The 27,598-nt window shown below is 36.7% G+C and overlaps 1 protein-coding gene across 3 annotated transcripts in view; it reads left to right on the plus strand.

Moving 5' to 3' along the window:
* The first annotated feature begins 15,410 nt into the window (after positions 1-15,410).
* LOC132108003 (probable C-mannosyltransferase DPY19L3) overlaps positions 15,411-27,598 on the plus strand; it is a 44,277-nt gene continuing 32,089 nt past the window's right edge. Inside the window, exons 1-11 of one of the 3 annotated variants that reach the window (XM_059514435.1) lie at positions 15,411-15,714; positions 16,726-16,857; positions 17,234-17,361; positions 20,349-20,439; positions 22,163-22,284; positions 22,385-22,530; positions 23,024-23,147; positions 25,510-25,644; positions 25,728-25,859; positions 26,948-27,049; positions 27,257-27,330. In XM_059514435.1, coding sequence (XP_059370418.1) covers positions 16,749-16,857; positions 17,234-17,361; positions 20,349-20,439; positions 22,163-22,284; positions 22,385-22,530; positions 23,024-23,147; positions 25,510-25,644; positions 25,728-25,859; positions 26,948-27,049; positions 27,257-27,330 — 1,163 coding nt within the window. In that variant the 5' untranslated portion in view covers positions 15,411-15,714; positions 16,726-16,748. The other 2 variants (XM_059514444.1, XM_059514453.1) reach the window with 2 other exon arrangements.

A 27,598-nucleotide genomic window follows, 5' to 3' on the forward strand; every position in this document is an offset into this window, starting at 1 on the left:
CCTTTATATTGTGAAAGCCTAGTAATTGAGATATTGCTTAATCACTACCTCAGATTTACTAGTTTTGTGCCCTGCTCTTTTGACCTCCACTTTAAGGCTCTTAATCAGACTTTATATGCAGCATATTTCCATGGGGATGATTTGCATACACTTAATGCTTGTATGTCAACAGTCTAAACTGCAAAATTTGCATGATTAAAAGGGCATCTATAATTCATTCAGGCTCCACAATGCCCATTGTACCAGAGACTTTAACTCTTAGGAATTAAATCATAAAAAATGTACATACTTGATTATTATATTCTGAACCTAATGTACTAATTTACAATTTAAACTGCAAATGTCACTGAAATAGGAGCACGGTCTGCATATAAATCATGTCACATGATTTTACTGGGACACTGACTCATTTACCAATATTGAAATAGGGTTCTCATTTCATTGTTTTAGCACATCAATTTTTTGTTTCAGAGGATGTGTCGTCTTGTTTATGTCCATAATGCTCACTTGCTACTTTCCAAGTAATGGCTTCAAAGAGAGATTGAGCTTCCTAGAAGGTTCATTTTGTGTCCCGGCTACTGCATTTTATTTTTTTCTATCACTGCTGATGTAGTCCAAATTGTTCAAGAACCTACCAGTTGGTATCACATTGTATTCCAGCAATCTTCCAGCCGTTGTTTCTCACATTAGTTCCTAGAACAATTGCAATACATCTGGAATGTTTTCTTCTCCTAAAGCTACACAATACGTTTCAGGTGATCAGCAGGGCCTAGTGAGACAATGGTGTCGTCATTCACGGTGAGTCATAAGATTTGGTAATCATCGTGTGGACAGCATCTCAGCCACAAACGTGCCTTCCATTTCAACAGCCTCATCTTTGAATAAGCTTCAGTCTAATTCAGAAATATACCATAAATCTAAGCCAAGTAGTCTCCCTGTATCGAGTGCTTTGGTATCTTGGATTCTGTATAATGTGCCCTCAAAAACTGTAATGTATTCGGACACATGGTACTGTACAAGTTTTGTATGTGACTGGCTGTAAATATTTGCTGTAGAAAACTGACATTTTTTTTTAGAGGAATTCTATTTTTTAAAACTTGTATAAACACTACAGAAAGAAAAAGGATCAAAAGAAAAACGAATGAATAATACAAAAAATATATATATTTGTCTCGCTAAAATGAATCATATGTGTGTAAGGGAACGGTTGGCATTTGAAACCCCAAACAAGCACATCGTGTTACATGCTGCAATGCCAAAGGACAGAAAAAAACTTAGGAATTGTATCTTTTCAAGTAGAGAGGTCCAAAGGTACCTGTTTTAATATTAGTGTTCCATTCATAATTATTTATTTGTTCTTTTGGAAACTGTAATGTTATGGTTTTTGCCAGTGTATTTTTGGTAATAAAGTATAAACAACAGTCATCTTAATGTGTCATCGTTTGGTTTTCATAACTCTACACAACAAACTTGAACCACTTTCTAAAATTGTCTTTGTCCTGCATCTCAAACTTTATCATGTGAGATATTTGTAATATTCGGAAAATAATTTTACTGAAATTATTTTTGTGAATCATGAGAAGGCAGCTGCCTGTTTGGATTTAGTCTCTAATGTCCTATTCTGCCTCGTGGGCAAAAGTTACATGCTGAGTGTTTTATCATTTAACATTTGTCTTAAAAGAAAAAATTATACCTGGGAAATGTAAAAATGGGTGCTAGGTGAATTAGTTTAATGGGCAAAAAACGGATGTGCTTTTCTGTGTGACTTGACATACCTTGCTTAAAATGAAATTAAGTAAATTACTTTCCTTCCCTTTTAGCCTTTAATTTTTACCCATGGCTACTCCTGTGGCTCTTGTGACATTTGCCAAGCCAACATTACTTTATCACAGGGAACAACCTGAAACAGCTTTATGAGAATTCATATACTGAAAGGAAAGCACATCAATTAGAAATGACCTTTGAGAAGCCACGTTTATTTCATCTTTGTTGACGAAGGTTCTTTCCACTGTCGACCACACAGAGCTAAAGTACTGTGCAGGTATAGTGCATGAAATTGTGTAGTGTGTACACTTATAGTCTTGTATTTTAGGCCACCTATCTGAATTCATTACAACATTACTACACCAGGAAGATAAATACACCAGGCCAAATGTAAAAATCGCATGTGAATAGATTTCTAACTGAGCCAGCATCAAGTGTCCACCCAACTGAAATGAGCTAATTGAAATTTCAAGCAAATTAAAACCAGCGGTGGGTATGAAAGATGCTTGACTTGTATGGGTTTAACTTGCTTTACTGTAACCTAAGGCTGCTGGAGCAGCGATAAACTGTGGATGGATTCCGCTCCTCTTTAGGAAACAAGTCTGTACCTTTTTATAATCCCGTCAAGTTACACAAATCCCTGACAGCTTCTTAAAAGCCCACTGATGTTGGCATTTACATCAGCTTTTCAAAGGCCGCCCTGGTAATAAAGATTTAGGAGATGACATGCAAGGTGGGGTAACACAAAAGCGAAGGGAAGAAAATACTCTTGCTGGTGCCTTTGTGCCAATTCTTTTCAAACCTCCAGTTTTTCCATTTTCACCACAAGTTTGTGCTTAAGCAAGTGGAATCAGGAATAAAATGCATGTTTAACTTTCTCGCATGAACTTAGGAATTTCTTCCTGGTCCTCTTAAATATCTGGAAGCTTATTAAAATAGGCTGTGGCACCACACTTGAAGTCCCTTGCTTCTTGAACCAGACTTCCCAGGGATAACATGAGAGAATTAAAGCAAGAGGAAGCAAAAAAAAAAGAGAATAACTGCAACCCACGTTCTCGTTTGTGCTTACCAAGGACTAAGACCAGACAAACAAGTCCCTTCCACAAAGGAAAAGTGACAGCCGTCAAACATTTATGCTTTTCTTCCCCCATAATTCTCCTTTCAAGATGAGCTGCCTTCCAATTTATTTCTTACATCTTTTTGATAGTCTTCAGCCCTTTCATGTCAGCAGCCACATCAATTATTTTTTTTAACCAAAACCATTTGGATTCACAGATGTTTCGTGCCCATTGTGATGTTTAACTTGATTATATGAAGGTACTCAATGGATATTCAAAAAAAAAAAGTTTCTAAGTGGTGCAATTGTGCACAAATGTTTAAATGATGGAGACTTGCATGAAGGACATGAATAATGTAGAAGTTATTCTCTTTTCACTTGCCACTGCGTAGAGAGCCATGGGGATCTGGTGTTTGATGTAATCTCCATTTCATACATCTGATTGGGGCCAGGGCTTCTGAGACATTCAATAAACAACACACTCACTCGGACAAAAAAAAAAAAATCTGAAAAAAGAAGTCTTAGGCCATTTTCACCAATAAAAATAAATAATGATTTAAGTCAGTTATTTCTATCTTTTCAGTTTACATTCCTAAACATTTCTTTTGCCATTATTTGTAATAATGCTGTAAGATTCTGACAGCGCCAGACAACAACCAGCGCTCCACACAGAGATCTGATCTCACCATCATCCAATCTGTCTGGAATTGCATGAAGAGACATACAAAATCCAGAACTGTGGCAGCATTTCCAAAATGCTTCAAAAAACCTTCCTGCAAAAATACAATACTGTGAAAATTTTTAGGCACTTGGGTAAAATGATGATGATGAGATCAGATCTTTGTGTGGAGCACTGGCTGCTGTCAGACTTGCACATACAAAAATCCATGCACCAATGCATTTTTACAATTAATGGCAAAATAAATTTTTAGAAATGTAAACTGATATTTCATACTGACACACTACAGCAAAATAAATGATAGAAATGGCTGACTTAAACATTTTTTGACTGACTTTTTTTTGCCCAGTATTGTATAAACAAAGTGTGTGTGTGTGTGTGTGTGTGTGTTGTCGTGAATACAAAGAAGGATGTGTGTAGGTTGAGGCATATTCAGCAATTTAAAGGAAGGTATCATTTAGACAGCAGAGTGCTTTCGGTCTTCACTGAAGAATAGCGATTTCTTCTGTCTGGATCAGTTGTCTGAAAAATACACCATAGTCAGGAATAATTAATCATCCAAGTCATTTATATTATTGCAGGTTTACTAATTGGTTTCAGGGTTGTACGTATAGATCCAAAAACATATCAAACATGAATAAAATATGCCACAAAAATAATTCAGTTTGTCGACTAAAATGAAAATGTACAAATTTCAAATTATTGGACATTTTTTTAGCTCTTTATTTAATTTGCCTTTTGAAAGCTGAATTCTATTAAAAAAAAGGGTAAAGTGTAGATGTTCCACAGAGTCCGTCTGATCACTGTCACTCTGTATTAACAGAAGAGAAGCAGACTTACCGTTGTGAGGAGATGGTCAATCTCAGTAGTGTCTCTGTATGGACTCAGAGAATTCCACACAAAAGGATGATATGCTTTCCTGCACAAAGATATTTAGAGATTATGTATGGTGTCAGATGAAGGTGCTAGGAGTGTACACAGCACTGCAAGATAAAGATCTAAAGAAATACCGCTGACTATATTTGACAGGAACCTCAGGCGGAACACATATTGGTCTGTGTGTGTGTGTGTTCTTATCTGTTTTTGCACATCGTATAAGCTGCCATGCGAAATGCACTACCACTACTGTGGAGAATTTCCATTTAGTAAAAGCTTTTGAAGCCAAGCATGGACATTGTGCATTGTATATTCTCCAAATTCAAACAAGTGCTTAAAAAAACAGCCTTTGTGGTGTCAGATTTAAGTAAAGGTACAAGTTAGAGAGTGTTTTTGTAAATTAAATTTAAACAAATTACAGATTTGTGATTTCACTCCATTTTACAAAATGTCCAAACTTTTTTGTAATTGGGCTTATATAAAGTCACCTAAATCCCCTTTCTTCCCCATTCTGATGCTCGGTTTGAACTTCATCAAGTCGTCTTCACCACATCTAGATGCCTAAATGCATTGAGTTGCTGCCATGTGATTGGCTGATTATCAATTTGTATTAAAAAGCAATTGGACAGTTGGACTGCTTTCAAAGGGTCATCAGTTACAGTGCAGAGTATCTTCTGTTTAGAAACAAATCTAAAAGACTGCATTTTTTTGCCTAATGCCACATCTTTTGTCATTTTAACTGGGACTTATAACCCTTCTCGTCTGCCTTTTCTGTTGCTTAAATTAGATCTATCAACATCTACTCCAGCAAATGAGGACAAAACCCTGCCAGCAAAATGTGAAACTGGAGGTACAGCCACTTTAGGTAAGAGGAGCGGTTACTTTCCTCTATAACAATTTGAAGAAAGCTTATATTCAATGACGGCTCTTTATGCACACCACTCTAATATATGTTGCATTGTTTGCTTACACATGAATTTTAGTCACGCTGTCTGTTTGGCCAACAAAATTTTCATAAATGTGGTCGGTGAAACACAAGCACTAGCCAGTGCGCTTATTGTCCTCTGCCTGAGAGAACCTTAAAGTGAAGTGAAGTGACATTCAGCCAAGTATGGTGAACCATACTCAGAATTTGTGCTCTGCATTTAACCCATCCGAAATGCACACACACAGAGCAGTGAACACACACAAACACACACTGTGAGCACACACCCGGAGCAGTGGGCAGCCATTTATGCTGCGGCGCCCGGGGAGCAGTTGGGGGTTCGATGCCTTGCTCAAGGGCACCTAAGTCGTGGTATTGAGGGTGGAGAGAGAACTGTACATGCACTCCCCCCACCCACAATTCCTGCCGGCCCGGGACTCGAACTCGCAACCTTTCGATTGGGAGTCCGACTCTCTAACCATTAGGCCACGACTTCCCCACGACTTCTGCTTGGTCTTAAAGTTTCTGTTCTGTGCAAATGGATATAATTATTTCAAAGTGTATTTACATTAAGTGCAAATGGCCCATTGTGTTGGCAAAGGTTATTTAACTGATTCTGCCCACCAATATCTGATTGTGTCTAACACAACTACAAAAGAAACCCCTCTGGTAACAGGAACAGTGGTATGGAGAATAAAGATAATAGATTGTGCTTTTATTTTGACTGGCAAAAGTTCCAATCAGTATTTTTCCTAACCCCATTCTTCTCCCTTTCCCATTGCATACCACCACGAAGAGGTATTTCTTTTCAGAAATTGAGAAAATCAAGAACCTACCAAAGATTTAATAGACCTGTTATTAGGGGTGGGCGATATGAAAAAAATAGTATATATATAGTATATGGTCTTTTGGTCTATACTGTATAAGTTTGGACACACCTTCTCATTCAAAGAGTTTTCTTTATTTTCATGACTATGAAAAAGCCAATTCCTGAGAAGTACATAAAAAGTAAATTAAAAGCATACGTTCTTATTTTTATTTTAGTTAGAAAGAAGTATACTAATAGCACACTTGAATAAAATTCTTTTTCATAAGGGATCACTGTAAAATCCAATGGTTACAGACAAAAATGAGGAAACCAGTTGCCTCAAACCAACTAAGTTAAAAACATCAAAGTTTGTGAGTACTGTGATCTTACTTAATCAGAGCTTTTATATATATATATATATATATACATACAGTACAGACCAAAAGTTTGGACACACCTTCTCATTCAAAGAGTTTTCTTTATTTTCATGACTATGAAAATTGTAGAGTCACACTGAAGGCATCAAGGGCTATTTGACCAAGAAGGAGAGTGATGGGGTGCTGTGCCAGATGACCTGGCCTCATGGCTGGACTGGCCATTGGGCATACCGGGCATTTGCCCGGTGGGCCGACGTGCTTTTTGGGCCGATATATCTCATACTCATACTTTTTTTTTCTTTCTTTTTTTTTTTTTAAACGGCCCATAAAATTTGTACATCGGCGGCCCATTCGTTTTGTTTTGCTTAATTGGCGGCGCTGGGTTTGTGCCGGTGTAATGCATTGGTCAAAGTCAGTGTTAGTTTTTTTTTCTGACAGAACAGCCCATGAAACACGTAGATCAGCGGCCCATTGGCTCTTTTCTTGATTGAGCTGGGCTGGTCCAATCACAACTTTAAACAAGTGAGCAAGCTGCAGCAGTGTCAGTGTGTATCTGTAAAAAAAGATGGAGAAGAAACGCAAGGAATGTGCAGATAAATAGCGTGAAAAAATAGAACCAGGCCCTTAAAGCAGACACTGTAAGCTGTGTCAAAATATATGTTTTCTGACCTTCATCAGCTCCTGTGGCAGATGATGATAGTGAGGACGGAGGATCAGGAGAGAGATGAGAAAGTGTAGAGCCTGCGGTAAGCATAACTACTTTCAAAACACTTAGGCCATGGCATGAGTGTAAATTATTTCCACATCTGCATAGTTGACGATTACCGCAATACACTAGAAATTTAATAAGAGGCGTTTGTAAACCATGTTTTCCGCCAAAATAAAAGCTTGATGCAGTTTGCGTCAAAATAAAAGATCATGTGCTTATCTCTTTCAAGTATAGAAATTGGTACAACTAATTAAGAAAGTTTCCTTTATTTTTTTTGTGCATTTGTTTTACAAAATATGGCTATTACTGTCATTGGATTAATATTATAACTATTATTATGTATAGGTCTAATGTAAATAGACACTGTAACTAAAAGAGGTTTAAATTTTTCTTTGTTTAATTTGCACATTGAATATGGGTTGGAGCTTTTAATTTTGAACTCTCAAAGTGCACCAGATTAATGAATTTAACATTAAAATGCACAAAAGTTTCTCACGGGGGGGCATGCCCCCAAACCCCCCTACAAGGACCGAGGACACACCACCATAGTTTTAACAAAAATCCTGTAAGAAACACTGGTATTGCTATGCCAGAGCCGCTTATAGCTTGTTTTAGGATTCACCGCTGTGGAGTATAGTTCAACTGTATTAATAAATATAAAATTTTGACTTATTTCATCTGTTAACTCTCACTCGTTCCTATACTCACTCATTACATGGCATTAGTGGTTTTAATGAATAGGAGTTGGTATGCATATAATTAAGGGCGTGCAAAGATGGGTGGTGTTTATGATCATATAGTGGGCCGGTCTGGGCATAAATGCCCGGGCCGATTTTTTGTCCCAGTCCAGCCCTGCCTGGCCTCCACAGTCACCGGACCTGAACCCAATCGAGATGGTTTAGGGGTGAGCTGGACCGCAGACAGAAGGCAAAAGGGCCAACAAGTGCTAAGCATCTCTCGGGGAACTCCTTCAAGACTGTTGGAAGAACATTTCAGGTGACTACCTCTTGAAGCTCATCAAGAGAATGCCAAGATTGTGCAAAGCAGTAATCAAAGCAAAAGGTGGCTACTTTGAAGAACCTAGAATATGACATATTTTCAGTTGTTTCACACTTTTTTGTTATGTATATAATTCCATATATAATTCCACATGTGTTAATTCATAGTTTTGATGCCTTCAGTGTGAATCTACAATTTTCATAGTCATGAAAATAAAGAAAACTCTTTGAATGAGAAGGTGTGTCCAAACTTTTGGTCTGTAATGTAATGTACTGTACTGTATATATATATATATATATATATATATATATATATATATATATATATATATATATATATATATATATATATTTATTTATTTATTTATTTATTTATTTATTTATTTATTTATTTATATATATAAAAAACATAATTTTTTTTTATTTTATTATTATTTTTTAATGAATAGTTTGGAACGAACCAATCTGACAGATGAAAGTAGGGTTAATGGTTGATGTCATATGACTTATGTGCAATGAACTGTAAGTGGTATGAAAGGAAGGCTTAACCTGGTTAACTATAGTAGTACAAATGAACCCTATAAGTTTGCAATGTGTGTCAAGAGATCCTAGTGTTAGGGTCACACTGCAACAAAGACCCAGCCTCTTTTGGATGAGTCTCTTGAGGCCCTTGATAGTCTGAGGCCCTGACGCACTGACCGTATGGCCTGGTCCATACTCAATCCTGTGTTCACCAAATCAACAATCGTGCACATTTATAAAACCTAATTTATTATGTAATTAGAATCAAACCACCATATGTGACTCTGTTATTGATGCCAAACAGGTCATGTTTCCTCAGATGTGAGTCCCAGTGAGAACCATAGAGAGGAGCAACACCGTTCAAAACTAAGCTGTACGCCATCAGTGAGACACAGATCCAAGACTCACACTCAGTTGATTAAAGAGAAGTTGGGCCAGATCAAAGCTGAGATGCAGAAGATCTCTGAAGTCCACCTGCATCAGCGCCCTGAGAGGTAAACGACTGTCAAATTGATTCTCCAGACCTAGTTTAGAAGAGTTAGAGTCGACTTCAACCTCTATTAATGTAAAAATGTAATTTGAAAATCATGGACAGAAAAAAATTACAGCTAGGTACAGAGATATTTTTTTCATATACCTTACCAAAAAGTAGTATACTTCGAGTTCATTTTTAAGTATATTTTATGTAGCAAGTATACAAATATCAGTGTTCTAGTAGTATACTTGTAAGTGTACTGTTTCAATACTTCTTGGAACTAAATTGGCCCACTTTCTAGTATATAAAAGTATACTTTTAAGTATACTTTAAGTATAACAGTAACAAACTTTGGGTATACAACTAGTTTACCTCTATGTTTGTAGTTTGAACTGCAATTATACTAAAAGTGAACTTATATGTATACTGATAGTTTACTTATTAAATACTTTGTACACTTTGAAATATAGTCTCAGTAAACTACTAGTTTAGTAGTTTTATACTGCAAGTATACTCGTGTTTCATTTTATTGAACTTTACATCATACTTTAAGTATACTACTGTGTCCCTATTTAGGTTTTAATTTGTTTTATATTTTGTTGTATGAATATCTGAACATACAAAACATCAAAAGAAAGAACAGGGTATCTGCTTGTAAACAAAAACATTTTATTATAGCTTCATGCATTCTTTTTTTTTCTGTAAACACTTTAATGTGGGTAAGTTTCATAAAAAATAAAGAAATAATATTTTGAAAAAAAAAGCTGAAAAAAGACTATGAATTGGATTCAGAATAATAATCAAAACGTAGATGGAGTCGATCAACTCCTTGTTGACGTTCGAATTGTTGTCAAAGAAAACAAAGGCTAACTAGACCCTCCCTCGTCCTCATCCACGCACTAACCCCCCAAACCCCACCCCCAAATCTTTCTTGTCGGTTATTGGCTGTAACAGTTTGTTATGTTTCGTGGTGCGAGTGAGCCCAGTTTGTTTTTTCTTGTTGTTCGTGGAGCCTGAGGTGTCTAGAGAGACCACGTTTTTTTACAGTGTGTTCAGGGGACAAGCAGCTAGCGGATAGTGAGGAGATGTTTGCTGGATGTGACAAAAAAAATTTTTGGCCTAAAAACATGTGACATCACTTAGAGCACCTTTAAAGTGGATCAAAAAATGTAATCAAATTTGCCCTAACACAAGAATGCACTTTGGTTTTATGTTTTAGGACAACTTTGATGAAAGGTTTTGATCGACTTCAAACGTTGACTACTATAGTTAAAATATATTTAAACTTTTTTAAAGTATAAGTCAAGTACACTTAAATGTCATTTTAAGTACATTTCGGAGGAGTACATCATAAAGCCAATTCCTGAGAAGTACATAAAAAGTAAACTAAAAGCATACGTTCTTATTTTTATTTTAGTTAGAAAGAAGTATACTAATAGCACACTTGAATAAAATTCTTTTTCATAAGGGATCACTGTAAAATCCAATGGTTACAGACAAAAATGAGGAAACCAGTTGCCTCAAACCAACTAAGTTAAAAACATCAAAGATTGTGAGTACTGTGATCTTACTTAATCAGAGCTTATATATATATATATATATATATATATATATATATAAGGTGTTTGGACACACCTTCTCATGCAAAGAGTTTTCTTTATTTTCATGAGTCACACTGAAGGCATCAAGGGCTGTTTGACCAAGAAGGAGAGTGATGGGGTGCTGCGCCAGATGACCTGGCCTCCACAGTCACTGGACCTGAACCCAATCGAGATGGTTTAGGGGTGAGCTGGTCCGCAGACAGAAGGCAAAAGGGCCAACAAGTGCTAAGCATCTCTCGGGGAACTCCTTCAAGACTCTTCGAAGACCATATCAGGTGACATGAAGCTCATCAAGAGAATGCCAAGAGTGTGCAAAGCAGTAATCAAGGCAAAAGGTGGCTACTTTGAAGAACCTAGAATATGACATATTTTCAGTTGTTTCACACTTTTTTGTTATGTATATAATTCCATATATAATTCCACATGTGTTAATTCATAGTTTTGATGCCTTCGGTGTGAATCTACAATTTTCATAGTCATGAAAATAAAGAAAACTCTTTGAATGAGAAGGTGTGTCCAAATTTTTGGTCTGTACTGTATATATATATATATATATATATATATATATATATTACTATTTTTCCATGTCGCCCACCCCTATATGCAATGGGAAAGGGAGAAGAATGGGGTTAGGAAAAATACTGATTGGAACTTTTGCCAGTCAAAATAAAAGCAAAATCTATTATCTTTATTCTCCATTAGGGGTGTCGCGATATACCGGTATTGACGATAACCGTGATATTCAAAGCAACGATTATCGATATCGTGTTAATTTCGTGTGTGACGATATACCGCAATATTTAAAATGAACAGTTCTCTTATGATAACAACACATTTAAATACTCAAGCGCCAGTACCTGGTTGAGTGCCCAGGTGGCAGTATTGTGCCTTAACGCTGACACTAACGCAGAAACTTTGTTTTTTTATTTGCAATAAATCGCCTGTGTGGAGTAACACTTTATTTCTTCGTTCAAATCTATTAACAGTTACATGAATAAAACTGATCTTGAAAAACTGAGCGACCACATTTCTACATTAAACTCTGTAAAATGTTAAGTTGGTTTCAGTGCCATGAACTTAATGCCTCATCTGCGGTCATTCTTCAATAAGGTTCATTAGTTAATTACATAAGTTAACACATATAAATGACATAAATAATAATGAACAATATTTTCACAGCATTTATTAATCTTAGTTCATGTTAATTTCAGCATTTACTTATGCATTATTAAAATCTCAAGTTGTGTTTGTAAACATTAATGTACTATGAACTAACATGAACAATGAACAACTATTTTTATTAACATTAACAAAGATTAATAAATTGTGTAATAAATGTATTGTTCACTCACTGTTCATTCATGTTAGTTAATAAATGACATCTTATTGTAAAGTGTTACCATTAATATTTATTCATCATACCGTTGAACTTGATAGTACCCCCCCCCCAAGGTTTCTATAGATATCACGATATATCGATATCGTGAATTCTTATGGCCACAATAACCGTGATATGAAAAATCTAATATCGTGACAGCAAAAAGTGTGAAGCAGCACTAATGCATCCGCCAGCCGTGCGCAAGAGCAGAGTCTCCCGCACAGTGCTGCATTTGCGCCACAATGTAAAGTGATAAACAGCCCAAGTCGCTTCATCCATTCAGATGTGACACAGAATTATTGTTATAGTCGTGCCATGTAATATATGAAAACATTAAAGGTTCTGTAGTGATGTTGGCTGAAAACAGCCATGATAACGTAAACTGCATGAAGAGCTAAACTGGAAAATGCCAACAGGCCTACATAGACATGTCAATTCAGCACCATAGTAATTTACCATGCTTTTACTTCTAGTGACCACCATCTTACTAATAGGCCTACTAATTATATACAAGAACTTCTCTCTTTAGATGTTTGGTTATAATTAATTTGAATGGAAGTAAAATGTTGATTCAGTAAGAGCCCGATTAAAAATAAATATCAGTGTCTTTTAAAAATTAGGCATGCATTATTTACAAATAATAAAGTTCTTAAAGGGATAGTTCAACCAAAAATTAACCATTTACTCAACATCATGTCATTCCAAACCTGTATGAATTTCTTTCTATTGTGGTACATAAAAAATAAGATAATTTGAGAAATCCAAGACATTTTTGTCCATACAGTAGAAATCAAAGGTATAAGCTAAATGGTTTGGGAACACTCTACAAAATATTTTTGTTCCACAGAAGAAAGTAAGAACAGTATACAGGTTTGCAATCACTTGAGGATGAGGCAAGGATTACAGAATCCATTAGAAGTAGGCCTAATTTTCTTTTTGGCATTCTAGCTCAAAATCATTGCTTTAGTGTCAAATGCATTTCTATCTGACAAAAATACATTTGCTTTGAATTTCAGTAACATCTATCATTATTGGTTTCTGTCCTGTTTTATTTATTCATTTATTTACTTTAATGGAACATTAATGGGGGAACTTGTGGGGTGAATATGTCCAGGGCCGAATTTGAACCCCAGTCCAAACAAAAAACAGGGGGGTTGGGGGGCGACTGAGTAATAGTAAACCACTTTTTTCTTTAGGACTACACCACTGGGAGGCGGGTAAGTGCATCAGCATTTTTATGTTGATTGCCCTCTTTGTGCAGAATGACCCAATTCAGCGGGTCCAATTCCAAAAGTGATCTAGCCCTTCTGCCCGTTGGGTCATCCTCAAGAGTCATACATCTTAGCAAGAGTTGCCAATGATCCGTAATGATAGTAAATGAAGAAGGTCCAAGATAGTGTCTGAATTCTCTCAGTACCCAAACAATAGCCCATAACTCCCGGTCAAAAGTAGACCAACATCTCTGTGTGACATTCAAGGCACGGCTGGCATATGCTACTACATGCTCTAGTCCATCTTTTTTTCTGTGCAAGTACAGCACCCACAGCCTACTTGGAGGCATCTGTATAAACTTTGAAAGGCACTTTGAAATCAGGCAGTGTCATGATGGGAGCTGAAGACAGCACTTCCTTCAAGTAGTTAAATGGGTTGACACAATTGGTATTTCATACAAAAGGCACATTTTGCCCATCAGCTGATTCAGTGAAGCTGCATGTTTTGAAAAGTCCTTTACAGAGTGTCAATAGTATGAGCACAGTCCCACAAACACTCTAACCTCCGAGGGAGACTGTGGAGATTGGCCAATTACGAACCTTGTCCATGTTTCTTGGGTCAGGCTGGAGATCGCATAATTCCTGGCCAAGTGGAATTTTCTAGGGTTCAATTTCAAACCTGCCGAACATAATCTAGAAAACACTTCTTTAAGATGAGTTAAATGCTTGTCAAATGTTGGACTATTAATCAAAATATCGTCCAGGTACACCATGAAAAATGTGCCAGCAGTTTTGCCCTATCAGATGTTGAAATCGGCGATTCACTTAAAGATATTGGAGGGGCTGTTTTGTGTGGGCTAGGCACAACACCTTCCCCTGCATCCTGCTGAAAGGGATGGATATCAGAATCAACTACAGAATAAAACTCACCCAGGTGAGTCCCCTGTTTTATAGGAATGTCCTGTCCAGTAGGGTTCAAAATTTGTGCTTTAGTCAGTCCATTGTGCACATTAGTGAGTGTGTGTGCCACAACTAGACCAGCAGACTCTGACACATTAGGTTTCAAATACCCCATAAAGTCATTAGACACCAGGGCAAACCAATCTTAACTGGCACAACTGACTCACTGAGGGATGGAAATGTATTGTCTGTGACCAGAGACACAATGCAGCATGTTGGGACAAAAGCTGAGCTTTTTTTGCCTCTGGTTCACCTAAACACTTTTCAAATACTAAAATAAAGAAAGCGAATGCAGGTTTTATATGAACAGTACTTTTTATTCTCCAAAGAAGCTCACATGGCACAACTGGGTGCTCTCGTAACATGTGCGTGCCCAAACTTTCCCTACAGCAAGCCCCGAGGGACAGAAAAGTAATACACATACAAATGCAACACTACAGCCTTAACATCAACTTCAAAACTTATATCACATTACCAAGTTTGGGTTTGAAAAAAATCACATTGCTTCGATGTGATTGTGATGATCCCAACAGAAACAGTTTGACTATACATACAACAAATATGAGCAGATTGCGATGTAATAATTTTGTGGAAAGTGGCACATAATTGAAATACATTCAACTGTTTTTTTTTTTTTTTGGAGAGTATAATACACTAATTAGAAAAATGTCACTGGGTCAGTACTGTTAAATATTAGGCTAGAGATCTCGATGTATGCAGGTGATCAGAAATATCTGGTAAAATGACAATTTTGTGCATGTCACATATGAATTCAATGGAGCATGGCCTGTTTTGTTTCTCTGACACTGCTAGGATCTAGCTAATAGGACCTAAGCCCTTAAAATGGAATAAATTAAAATGCATTACAGCATGCAAGTCATTTACATGTTACGACAGAAAATACGAGCGACATAAATAAAACTTTAAATTGTTTTCATTTCCATGAGCAAATACCTTGCCGTGGTTTAGCACAGTTACCATATAAATTATCCAGAGCTATTGGCCGTAATGGGTTTCATGACCATGCGTCCCGGGGCAGGTGCTCAACAGGTACTCAGACTCAGAGGTGTAGAGTCTCTCAGGAGAGAGAGGCGCTGGATGTGATAGTGGATGTGGATGTGCTCAAAGCCCTTCATTTCTGCACGCTGCGGTCAGCTGTATGCTGTCAGGCCGCGGACGAGAAACAACACGGCTCTAAAATTTAACGAACTGCTAGCTAATTTAATGTTTTGTCTTGATTTTTATTCCCTTTAATTGTATGGAGGAGAGGTTTGTTTTCATGCGCCGCTACGCTCGCACGCTGAATGCGATTGACCGTCAGGAAGGAGGAGCTACCGGACATCCGATAAGGAACTACGAGCTTCATTGAACAGGGTGAGAGTATTAGTGCATATTACCGTGCATTGTTTTACAGTGAGTGAAAGAGATGGGGAACGAGAGAGGTGAGACAGCAGGCATCAGTCTGCAGGTCCCCCAGCTAGCCGGAGACCGAGATCAGCGGCTGATGCGATCTGAGATCTCCTGACATTGTGCTGAGCTGTGAGCAGGAAACGCCGCTGCAAAACACAGGCCTGCCAATGAATGAATGAACGAATGAAATGAGCGCGGCGCGATGCTTTGTTGTCTTGTCCGTGCGATAATAACCACGAGTGCGCTCTTTTGGTCGTCTCTGTTTGTCACGGACGCTCTCCGGATGGTGAACTTGTGCGGAGTTCGCGAAAGTGTCACGAAGCACCGAGACATTTTCACACCGTTAGCTCTAGTGTTTCCGGTATAACGGGAATAGATCGCTGTGTCCTAGCGAAATGTTTGTCAACACCGCGAAAGAGGCGGGTTTTAATTATCGTTGTTAATTGCTCGCTGATTGAGATACACGTACATCACACTGTAAGGGAGAACAGCTGCTGTGTTGTGTTTGTATGTGAACTACGATATCTCACCATACATGATAATAATTTACTCAAAACCAGGGCGCAAATTATGGGCCTGGCCCTCTCTTGTTCTTTGTGCATATCAATAGCCTGTGTATTAAAAAGCCTTTTCAAACCGTAAGCGCAGTTTTGTAATAGCCTACATAAACATGACAATAATGTATCACTAGTGAACAAAACGTTTGATTGTGGTAACAATAGCAAGTTCGATGTACATAATCTTTATTTTGATTACAGTAGTTTTTTTTTTTTACCACAGTTTTAGTACCCATATATATATATATATATATATATATATATATATGTGTGTCCTGACATCAGTTAAAATTTTATTATAGATTTATACATACATACATACATATAGAGAGAGAGCGAGCGAGCACAGCGATGACTTTATTGTATATTAGTATGTTAAACTTGGCTTTTGTCATTATTATTGAACATATTTCACCAGGACTGGAAGCCTGTTTTTCCACTATGACTGCCCCGCGGCAGAGGAAGGGCAGTAAAGGGAAGGACCCGGGGTCCAACATTCAGAACCTGAAGCCTGACTGTACAGATGAACCCAAACAGAGGTTTGCAACAGGTCAGTGCTGTTTGTTGCAAAAGTAGATGCATTTAAAGGCATTTTACCCCAAAACCTGGGACAGCATGACAGCAATTATTATTATTATTATTATTATTATTATTATTGGGTGAAGTATCACTTTAATATCAGGCCAGAACCTTGAGATATGAATATCAACATGGGAACGTATTTAAAGATTGATCACGTGTAAAATTCAAAACAGATTTTTATATTTTATTGTTTTATGATGTATAATAAAAATAAAGTCTAAAATATTATACATGAATAGTCATATACCAACCCTACAGTAGATCTGTGTGAATGCCTCTGCCTTGTTTAACATGTTTATTGTTTTAACGACATGGTCAGAGTAATATTGTGTCATTCTCTCCAGGTGGTTTCTCATGGTGGACAATCTTGTGTCTAATGACTGGCTCAATAGTCGGAGTTAGTCTGGGCTTGCTGTGCTGCATCTATGTGTCTACGCTTCATGAAAATGACCTTTGGTTCTCCAATATAAAGGTAAAATCCAGAGCTTTTTTATGTTCAGTGTCCTGATACCACCTTCTATTTGTGATTCATTTTCTTTTCAGGCTTTGGTTAAAAGACAAATGTCTTTTCAGTGTTCTTAGGCAATGTTCCTAATATAAAGAACAGCTCAAGAGATTTAGATTCATAATGTGTGGTTGCGTTTTGTCAGTGATGGTGTTCTCATGTGTCTCAATTTTCATGCATTTCCTCTTAAAAAAGGAATTGTTATCCATATGTGCTGACAGATTATTTCTCTTTTCCTTTTTGGGATAACAGTCACTTAAACAGCTAGCCAGAGTTTGGGCTGCAGATCGTGTTATGACTTCCAGATCTGAAACAGATGAATCCACCATGCCAAAAAAGTTATGTCATGTTCAGCTGGATAAATCAGCCTGTCCCTATAGTACACTTGTTAAAACAATACAGATTAGGAGTAGTTTAACCACATCTCCCAATCAGTCCAGGATTTACTGCTGTCGGGTTTGCTGTAGGCTTAGTTCACTTCCATGCAGTGGTGTTTATGTGTGACTTTGGATTTTTTGTTGGAATCAAGGCCTAGTTTTCATTTAGGGAAGCTGACAGCAGCCATACCTGTGCTGCTTTCATGCAAGATTTAAACATTTTGTCCTCAGGTTATTTTGTTTCTCAGAACATAATGTATCTCATAAATACCCTGATTGAATAAGCACCACACTTCATAACACCAGATTAGAGTGCTTTTTGTTTTGGTGGGGTATTTTTAGACTTGCAATGTCTTTCTTTCTTTATGCTTTCAGGCATATTTAATAGTCTAAACAGCATATTTACTGTATCCTGGATGAGCCCCCTGATAACAGTATGTTGCATTTTCATCTAGGTTAAAGATGCTACATAAAGTGGACAGTGTTAACTAATGGTTCCAAACCCAACTTTTTGGAGGAACTCTTCCCTAAATAAATGAACCAGATTCAGCTTGTTAGTAAAGGGTCTAAGACATGGGTTGCAGATAAGGGGGACATTACATAAGGGACAAAGAAGGAATATATATGACAGAGATTTAACAGATGATTTTGTTATGCCTGGTTTATAATAGTGCAGCATGTGGAATGGGTGGCACAAAAAGGTCATCTCAAGTTTAAAATGAAGTCAGAGGGTGAGAGCAGTAGAAAAGGGAAGCTAATGCACGCTGGCTGGTATTTTACAGCTTGCTTATGAGTCATCTTACTTTTATCTGTACTCTTGCTTTTCTGAATACAAATGGATGACCACAGTTTTAGTCCCCATATGTTTCTGTCATTCTCCGATTAAAGAGCACCTCCAGCACTGAGTGAGCATTTGAGGAAGAGTGTGCTTTATTTCCAGGCAAATGAATCACCTGTTCTGTTTCAGATGAAGAGCTGTGGGAGTGTCCACTGGTTAACAGCTAATCAAATGTTGTAGCAGAAAGCTCTATTAGAAGCACAGACAAATTTTGCATTGTTTTTATAATCGTTTCCATTCTTTCAAGCAGTAAATTTCACAGAGGCTGTATAAATGTTCTCAGCAGGAGTTGGTCTTCCAGTATACTAAGTTTAGTACAGTAAATTACGATATTGCCATTTATTTTTGAACAAAGGCATTTGATGTCCAATATGCTGCTTCTTTGGGACAGCACCCTAAAGCAGGAGACATTTGGGACACTTTAAAATTCATTGCGTGTGAAGTCATGTCCATGATGGTTATAGCGCCACACAGTCTTAATTTCAAACTGGATGTCGTTCTATTTTTAGTTCAAATAACTGTTTTTGCAAATGCTCTAAGTTTTACTAAATGATGTTTCAAGCACCCCGCCCCCCTCCACATCTATTTTATGTTTTATTTTTTCCTGACTAACGAGAGGTCACCAGTTGTGCGGTCCACATGCCTTCCTTCCTGTCTCGGCCCCTCTCTTTCATCACATGTAAAATGTTCCTCCGGCAGACTGATGGTTGGTGCCAGCTGGAGCTTAAACTGTTCTCGTGAGGTTTTGTTTTATTGTTTTATTACGTGTGCTATGAAGTTTTTGGGCAAGGAACTCTGGAAAGACCGATAAACAAAAGAGCTTGCGGTCTCAACCAGGGAAAGACAGAGAGACCTTTAGGAAAGATTGAGAAGACGGCGAATAATAATCTTCGAGAATGAAGGTTCGTCGCAGGAGGAATAGCAGTTTAGATGATAACTCAGGGGCCACCCAGGACAGACCACCTTTGCAAAACTTTGGGGCAAAAGACAATCTGAGGGATTCCAAGAGGGGCACAGAAGAGTGTCTAAAGCTTTCATGGAATCACATTCCAGCACAAAACCATTGGCTGGCTGTTGCCATAGCAGCAGGATTACTGTTGGCAGGGGTTATTGGGTTGTTTCATGCATGGTCTGTTTATTCTATACATGAAAACCTGCTGTGGTTTTCACACTTTAAGGTAAGCCAAAGCAGAATCTGTCTCCATTTTTGTTGCAAGAATCTTGTTTAGAAACATTGTTAAATGAAGTGAATGTGCGCAGTATTGGTCATTAGGTCATTTTCCTTTCAGCAAATTCTCATTGTGTTATCTTCCATTATTACTTTATAGTACCCTCCGTTAGTACCCTCATGGTTTTATATCTTAAAATTGCCTCTTTGTGTTTGAGTTTCTCAGAAAAATGAGCGTTAAAGCTGTTTAATGAAGTAAAATAAAAGCATAATGTCTTCTCAAACATAATTTCATATGACTCTAATCTCTGTGGAGCATATGGATCTTCTTGTCTGAAAACCTCTTCCACTTTAAAACTCCACTTTATTTACAACGCCTGTTTTTTTTCCCCTCTTTTTTTTTCTCCTTCAAGGCAATATTGCGAATGAATTCAATTTTTATTCTGGTCAGATAGCTGCTCTGATTTCTTTCTCCGATGGGAACTGTATTTTATTTTAACACCATTTACTCCTGTTGTGCTTCTTGTCATAGTTCATTTTTACCGAATCTTATCCCCTCTTGCATTTGTAGGAAGTCGAGCGTGAAATCTCCTTTCGGACAGAATGTGGCCTTTATTACTCCTACTACAAACAGATGTTGAAGGCACCTTCTATACAGCAAGGTACTGAGATCTATTCACAAGACAGGTTTATTGGTTATACAGTCACTCTTGCCTCATATAATTTTTCTGATGGAGCACTGGTGTTAAAGTCCTTGGTTTTTCTTTGTATTTGGAAATATAGTCCCTATAAGGACAAGTTTAATTTCATTTTAATCGCCAGAAGTTTTGAATATGTACATGTTTGTTCCCGTTTGTGTTCTTCCTATTTAGCTCAGTCCATAATGCCAAGTTTCTTGAAGCACACTGTTTTCTTTTATCACTTATGTAATCAGAGAGTTATCAAAGGAAAGCTTCATTACGTAACCATGTCAGTGTGACAGCTCTCAGAAAATAGAGGAAATGTACAACTTTGCTCTAAGTGGTCTTTGCTCAATTTAATTGGCCTAACAGCCCCATTTGGAATGGATTTTGTTTGTGCCTCTACACTGAAAAACATCACAATTAGGTCATTATCCGCTGAGACCGAAATGGTAAAGAATCGCATTGGTGCCAAAAGCTGTTCTCTAGACATTACAATTGGGTCTTTGTACTTAAAGTACGGTAAAAGTATGTTCAGAGCATTGCTTTTCTGTTAAGCAGTCATAGAAATTGATTAGTGTAGCCCTACATGGCTGTAGTACTATCTACTGTACAAAGTAAGTTGAGGTTGTTTATTTCGAAATCCACTTCCATTATACCATTAAATGGCAGTTTTGGTCTGCATATGAGATCTAATTATTATTTAAGTCATACTGCTATACCCAGGCAAAATATTACACATTCTGTCAAAATATTAGTCTCTTAGACTATGATCTGTCTGTGACAATTGGGTTTGGCTCAACTATGTTTAAAAAAAAAGAACTGATTGTGAAAATGATACTAAAAGCAGTCAAGATTCACCCAAACAAAATTTTGTCAGCATAGCAGCCACAGAAGAAAAAAAAAAGTATATATATATGTGAAGCACTGCTGCTCAATAATCTTTTTCTTTTTCAAGGATTTAGGAACTATTATCTAAACAAACAGAGAATGAGATTAAATAAATATCAGTGTACACTCCTGTTTAAAAGTTTATAGTCTCTAAGATTGTAAATACATTTTTATAATATGAAAATATTTGCATTTCTAAAAAAAAAAAAAAAAATTTTCTATTTTCTTTTGACTGAACAAAACTAAAAAACAAATAAAAAAAATAAAAAGATTAGCAAAAAAAACAACAACAAAAACAAGTCTAAAACACCAAATCAGCAAATTAGGATGATTTATGAAGAATCATGTGACACTAAAGACAGCTTTTTAAGCTTTGACATAACAGAAAATAAATAAATAATAACATGGTTATTTTAAATTGCCATAATATTTCACAATTTTGCTGATTTCACTGGAGTTTTGATCAAGTCAAACCACACTTATAAAAGTGAGTGTACACAGATTTTTATTTAACCTTATTTTTTGATAACAGTAAGGGGAAAGAGTCTGTTCACTTATTAAGCATTGTGCTTCAGATACTTTCTACTTGTGTTTCTTAGCCATGCTTTCCAGAGTACTTGGAGTGACCTCCTAAAGTATTAGACAACTTGCTACATTTTAGCCTAAAGTTTTACGAAAGCTGCAATACCACAAATGAGCATGATTCATTAAATTAACCAGTTTGGAGTCAGAGTGATAGGAGTCAGACTCTATTTGTGCAATGTTTGACTTTTTGTATCAGTTTACCAGGTTGTGTGTGTTCTTGTGTTCACAGGTCTTTATGAGCTTATTCATGACAACACTACTGAGTCAAAGAGAACAATAAACATCCTTCAGCGCATGAATATCTATCAAGAAGTGTTCCTTAGCATTTTGTATAGAATACTTCACATCCAGGTGATCGATCACTTCTGTTTTCTTTGTAAGATTAATAGATTCTCTTGGGTTTTTGGCTCATTTTTTCTCCGTCCTGTGTGCATGTGTGTTTGTTTTACAGACCTACTTGGAGCCAATTTATTTCTACATCTACACAGTGTTTGCTTTGCAGACAGTGTATGTCATTGCCCTCTTCATCACTAGCTGGTTACTGAGTGACTCATGGCTGGCTGGAGCCCTCAGTGGCGTCTGGTACATTCTCAACAGGTATGTGTGCACATCAGACTCTCTTACACACAAAACTCACATTTGCAGTCCATCTGGAATAAATAAATGCTTGTTATGATGCAGTGAGCATCTCAATTCATGTAAGCGTAAAAGCTGATAAGTTTCTCTAAAATATGAATTGATGCTGTCAAGGACAACACTGAAATGAAATTTGTAATTTAAGGCACTTTTATTCAATACCACGAGCCACCTGCCAGGATGTGTCCCCTGGAGCAATATTTCTCAATATTTAAGAAGCTCTCTTTGAACTGTTAAAACAATACAGATAGTCCCCACACCAATCCATTAGTTGAGCTGATTGGGAAGCTCAATCAAGCCGCTAATGCTTTGATTGCACCACTATGTTTACATTTTTTAAAGAAATAAACTTGTGAATGGCTTTCTGCACTGTAGACTCTTTATACTTTTTCCTTATGTTTTCTTTTCTCACAGCTTAGGCTTGTGTTTGATTGCATTCTTGATTTGTGTACAGAGTGGATACCACACGCGTGGAGTTTACAGTCTCTCTAAGGGAGAACTGGTCAATACCTTTCTTTGCTCTTCAGGTGGCTGCCATAACCTGCTACTTAAGGCCACAGCTAAAACCTATTCACCAGGTAATCTTCCATCCTGATTAAATTAGATGTCTGTTCTGTAACCATTTCAGATTCAGATTAGTGATGAAAAGTCTGATTCTTTTTCTGTTAATCAGTTCTTTGGACAGTTCATGTCGGTGAACCAGTTAAAAAAAAAAATCAGCTTTTCTTTTAAATCATCACATAATTATCACTAATATGTCGTGCTTTTATCCCAGCTGGTGAAAATACATGCTTAAACACTGCACACATAATACTCAATAAAAAAATTATTTTCATTTTAATGTCTTGACTGAACAATTTTTGCATGTTATAATAAGATGTTGTTTAAAATAACCAGTTGTACTATGCATTTGTTTTTATGAAACTTACCTTTCACCCTCTCATTCACGCAGGCTCATAGACTTAGTCATGTTAGACACTTATTAAACACACTGAATTTGACACAGATGAAAACCAGCCTGTGAATGATAGACTTTACAATGGCACACACTATTAAGGTCCTAAATCAAGTACTTTTCACAACTTACGTATTTCAGTACTAGTTCATGAAGTTTTGAAAATCGATACAAATGTGAAAATCATCATTACAGCAGCAACCAAGGAAACGTTATATTTCCACTGCTCTATATGCACCACCTGCTATCAGAGAATGAATTGTGCCCTCATTTAGCCCAAATGCTGTATTTGTTTAATTCAATATGCTTTGTATAGTAAAGTTTCACAAAGCTAAAATCAGACCATTCTGTATTTGCTTCAAATATCAAAATTATACAATCTAATTTAGATTAAAAGCTGCTCATGCTGCATGTATGTAGCATCCGTGTTTAAATGTGTTTCTTTGATTTTGGGGTTTGTTTTAAAGTTTCAATTTACATTTACAAATAAACACAGGAAGTGCTTGTTATACAGATTTAGTACAATCTAGACAGTGAGGGATTATGGAAAAAGAAAGCAAAGTTGTTTTTTTATTCTTTTATTTTAGGATGCAGTGAAATGTTTATGAAAAAGATGAATTTTCAGCTGTTGCTTGAAAATTGTCAGGGATTCAGCATTCCGGATGGGGGTGGGAAGATTTAGTTTTGTTATTTGACATATTTCAATTTCAAAAAGAAATGTGCAGCATTTTGTCCAAGCAATATAAAAGGACCTTTTCATTTCTAATTTGTCTTAAATATCATTTTGTTTAAAAAAAATTACTCTATGTGCACTTGCACTTTTGTGGACTTACATTGGCCGCCATTTCCCTGTGTCCTTTAAGTGCACAAGACTGTAGGGTGTCCCATTTGTCTAAGGCAAGCTCCACTGCATACTTCTACCCAACAGTCAAATTGGCATTATGTCACCAAAGTGTGGGCTTTGAGGAAGACTGAGGGCTTAGGCTGCCACTGAGATAGGATAGTCCTGATAGTACCACAGAGCCACAGTGTTTACAGTTTTCAGGGAAATTAATCTAAACATGGCTTACATTGCTTTATTTCTATATTTGAATGAGATAGGAGAAATAGTCAGAAAAATTACAGAAACTTTAGCTTTTAATAAATGTAATCCAGTCAAGTAAGTCAGTCAGTTTTGTTTACTCACTAGGCAAATTAATGAAAAATTGCAAATTATGAAAAAAGAAAATATGACTGCAAGGACTGAGAAAATACGCGACAGTAAGTTGTGATAAATCGATGAAATGGAGGTTAGCAATTGCAAGTGTATGTGTGAAATATTTCTTCTGCTGAGCACATATTTGTTCTCTCTCAGTATGTTCTCTCAGCACAGACTCTAATTGCTTTCCTGACATATGGTAGAGTGGGTATAGAAAAGAATCACCCCCCTTTCAAATAATCACGTTTTGTTGCTTTTCAACTTGAAAATTTGAAACAGTTTTTGTTTTTTCCAGCTGTATTTACCAAGTGCAACTTATAACATCCAAGTGAAAGATATAACACCAATATATATATATATATATATATATATATATATATATATATATATATATATATATATATATATATATATATATATATATATATAAAAGGAATTACTGAGTTGGAAAAGGGATCACCCCCCCTCCCCCTCCTAAAAATGACTTTTAAACTCAATCAGGCGAAGCTAATCACCTTCTCAATGGCCTTCTCATCAAAATACTCACACAGATCCAACTCTGATTCTGTTTTTTTTTTCTTTTTTTCTTTCTCAGACATAAAACATAAACTGTGTCTGTCTTCAAGCAAAAATGTGATTATTTGAAAGGGTATATCACTGTATCTCACTGGAGGAATTCTCATAGGATGAGCTCTGAAGAAATGATTTTATTTTGTATGCTTGATTTTTGTTTCTGTGTGCAGTTGGAATTGAACATCGTTTTTCATTCATTTGCTCTCTATCACAGAGGGTGGTGCTGTGGCTGGTGTTCGTCTCCACCTTCTGCTTCTGTTTGACATGGCAGTTCAATCAGTTTGTCCTACTGGTTCAGGCCCTTATAATCTTTACTCTGGATTGTCTGGACTTCTTCACAGCGGAACAGGTAACACTCAAAGACACATATTAGAGACTTCTCACTTTTTGAAGTTGATGTGTGGTGGGATATTCATTTCTTTCTCCCTGTAGGTGGTTTCTCTGTACCTGATGCAGGTGTTCAGTCTGTTATCGGTGTGGTTACTGCAGTTCTGCAATTCTATGATTCTGGGCTCTCTGGTGCTCAGCTTCATTGTGTCTGCCCTCTTTATCAAACACTTCCAGGTCAGTGTGCATCTCAGTACACTAGTAAAAATGATATAAGTTGTGAAAGTAAGAGTATAAATCCTGATTTTGTGATTCTTGGAACATGTGTTGCATGAAATCCTAGATACCACATGCATTTATCTATTCAATATTGTGTGTTGTCATCCATTGCATGAGATTTTTTTTTGCATATGCCCATCTGCAGTACGTCACTAAAGCATTTTGTCAGATCTTAGAATGACATTAAGCAGACATTAAACAGACTGTACCGAATACCGTTAATAATATGCTCCTTAAAGGTGATGATAAAATGTTTGTACACAAATATGAACACAATGTTTTTCAGATGATCTCAGTGATGGACTGTACATGTGTTTGCTGGGATGTGAGCTCTAGTATTGCATTCTGAATTACCAAACAGAATTAAAAAAATCAATCAATCAAAAACAATCTAAAGCCATATTTGGGCAGCTTAGTTGTATAAATTTTTACATTTTTGTGCAGTAGCTCATAGCATTTTTTGTTGAAAAGATTCAGCATGTAGGAGTTATAACCTTGCTTAGTTTTTTATTGAACTGGGTAAAAGGTTTTCACTTTTTTTAAACAGTTTTTTCATTGAAGTTGTTAACCATGTAAAATAAAGAAAGACAGAAACTGTGTTTTCAAATTGATTTATTTAAGTTATGGATGGAAAAATGACATGTATAGCAGTTATTTTCCAGAAGGATAAAAAAAAATAAACACACACATTTATTATTATTATTATTACTATTATTTTATTTTATTTAAATAGCAGAATGTGACTGGATTTTTTTTTTTTTTTAACAGGCAAACTAATGTAAATTCTTCAAAAAAAAATGTCCTGTATAATGAATTAGAGCAACTAAACACATGTGATGTTACATGTGATGGCAATGTCTAAAAACAGTAGACACCCATCACTTCTTAGCTAAGAACTGAAATCAATTACTTTAAAGACATTTCCTGAAAATGCATCCCATCCGAATAGAGCTTTAGACTAAAAAATGTTTTGATTGAAAACTGAGGTTAAGAATATTGTTGTAGTTTCTTTATTAATACCTGCTGTGTGTATGTGTGACTTTCAGACGGGACTAAAGACGGGCAGCTTTGTTATACGAGTAGGAAAACTGGCTCTTCACACCCTCCTAGTCCTCACATTAACTTTCACCATCAATTATTCAGCCAAGGTGAGCTATGAATCGTGTTCTACATCGTCTGCCCAGACATTAATGGTAAAAAAGAGCTTCTCTTCCTGTTCCTCCTGAGACACTAGCTTTGCTTTCTCTCTCATTGTCTTTCTTCATATCTCACTCTCATAAAATCCCACATCGCTGATCTCACGAGACACTTACATGAATGATTTCATCCTTCACTCTCTCCGTTTTAATTGACAGACAATACTCCAGCTGAAATCAGACGAGCACATCTTTAAGTTCATAAAGGCCAAGTTTGGCTTCGGGGCAACGAGGTAAGTCTCTGGTCATCTCTCATGTCGCTACATCTAAGCCTTTTATCATCAGTCAAATGGCATATTGTGGTGTCTTATTCAGAAGTGAGATCTACTCGGAGACTAGAGCGAGCCATTAATCTGCTGTGATTAAATGTGTCCGGCTCTGGTGGAAAAGTTATGTCTGGCACACAATATACTCTGCTCATTCACTAGATACTTATGAAGCCATTTCAGTTGATCAGACGAGTTGCTGCTTTCAGTAATGTGTATAATATATCCAGCCCGT

Source organism: Carassius carassius, chromosome 2 (assembly GCF_963082965.1).
Source record: "Carassius carassius chromosome 2, fCarCar2.1, whole genome shotgun sequence".
Taxonomy (NCBI): domain Eukaryota; kingdom Metazoa; phylum Chordata; class Actinopteri; order Cypriniformes; family Cyprinidae; genus Carassius; species Carassius carassius.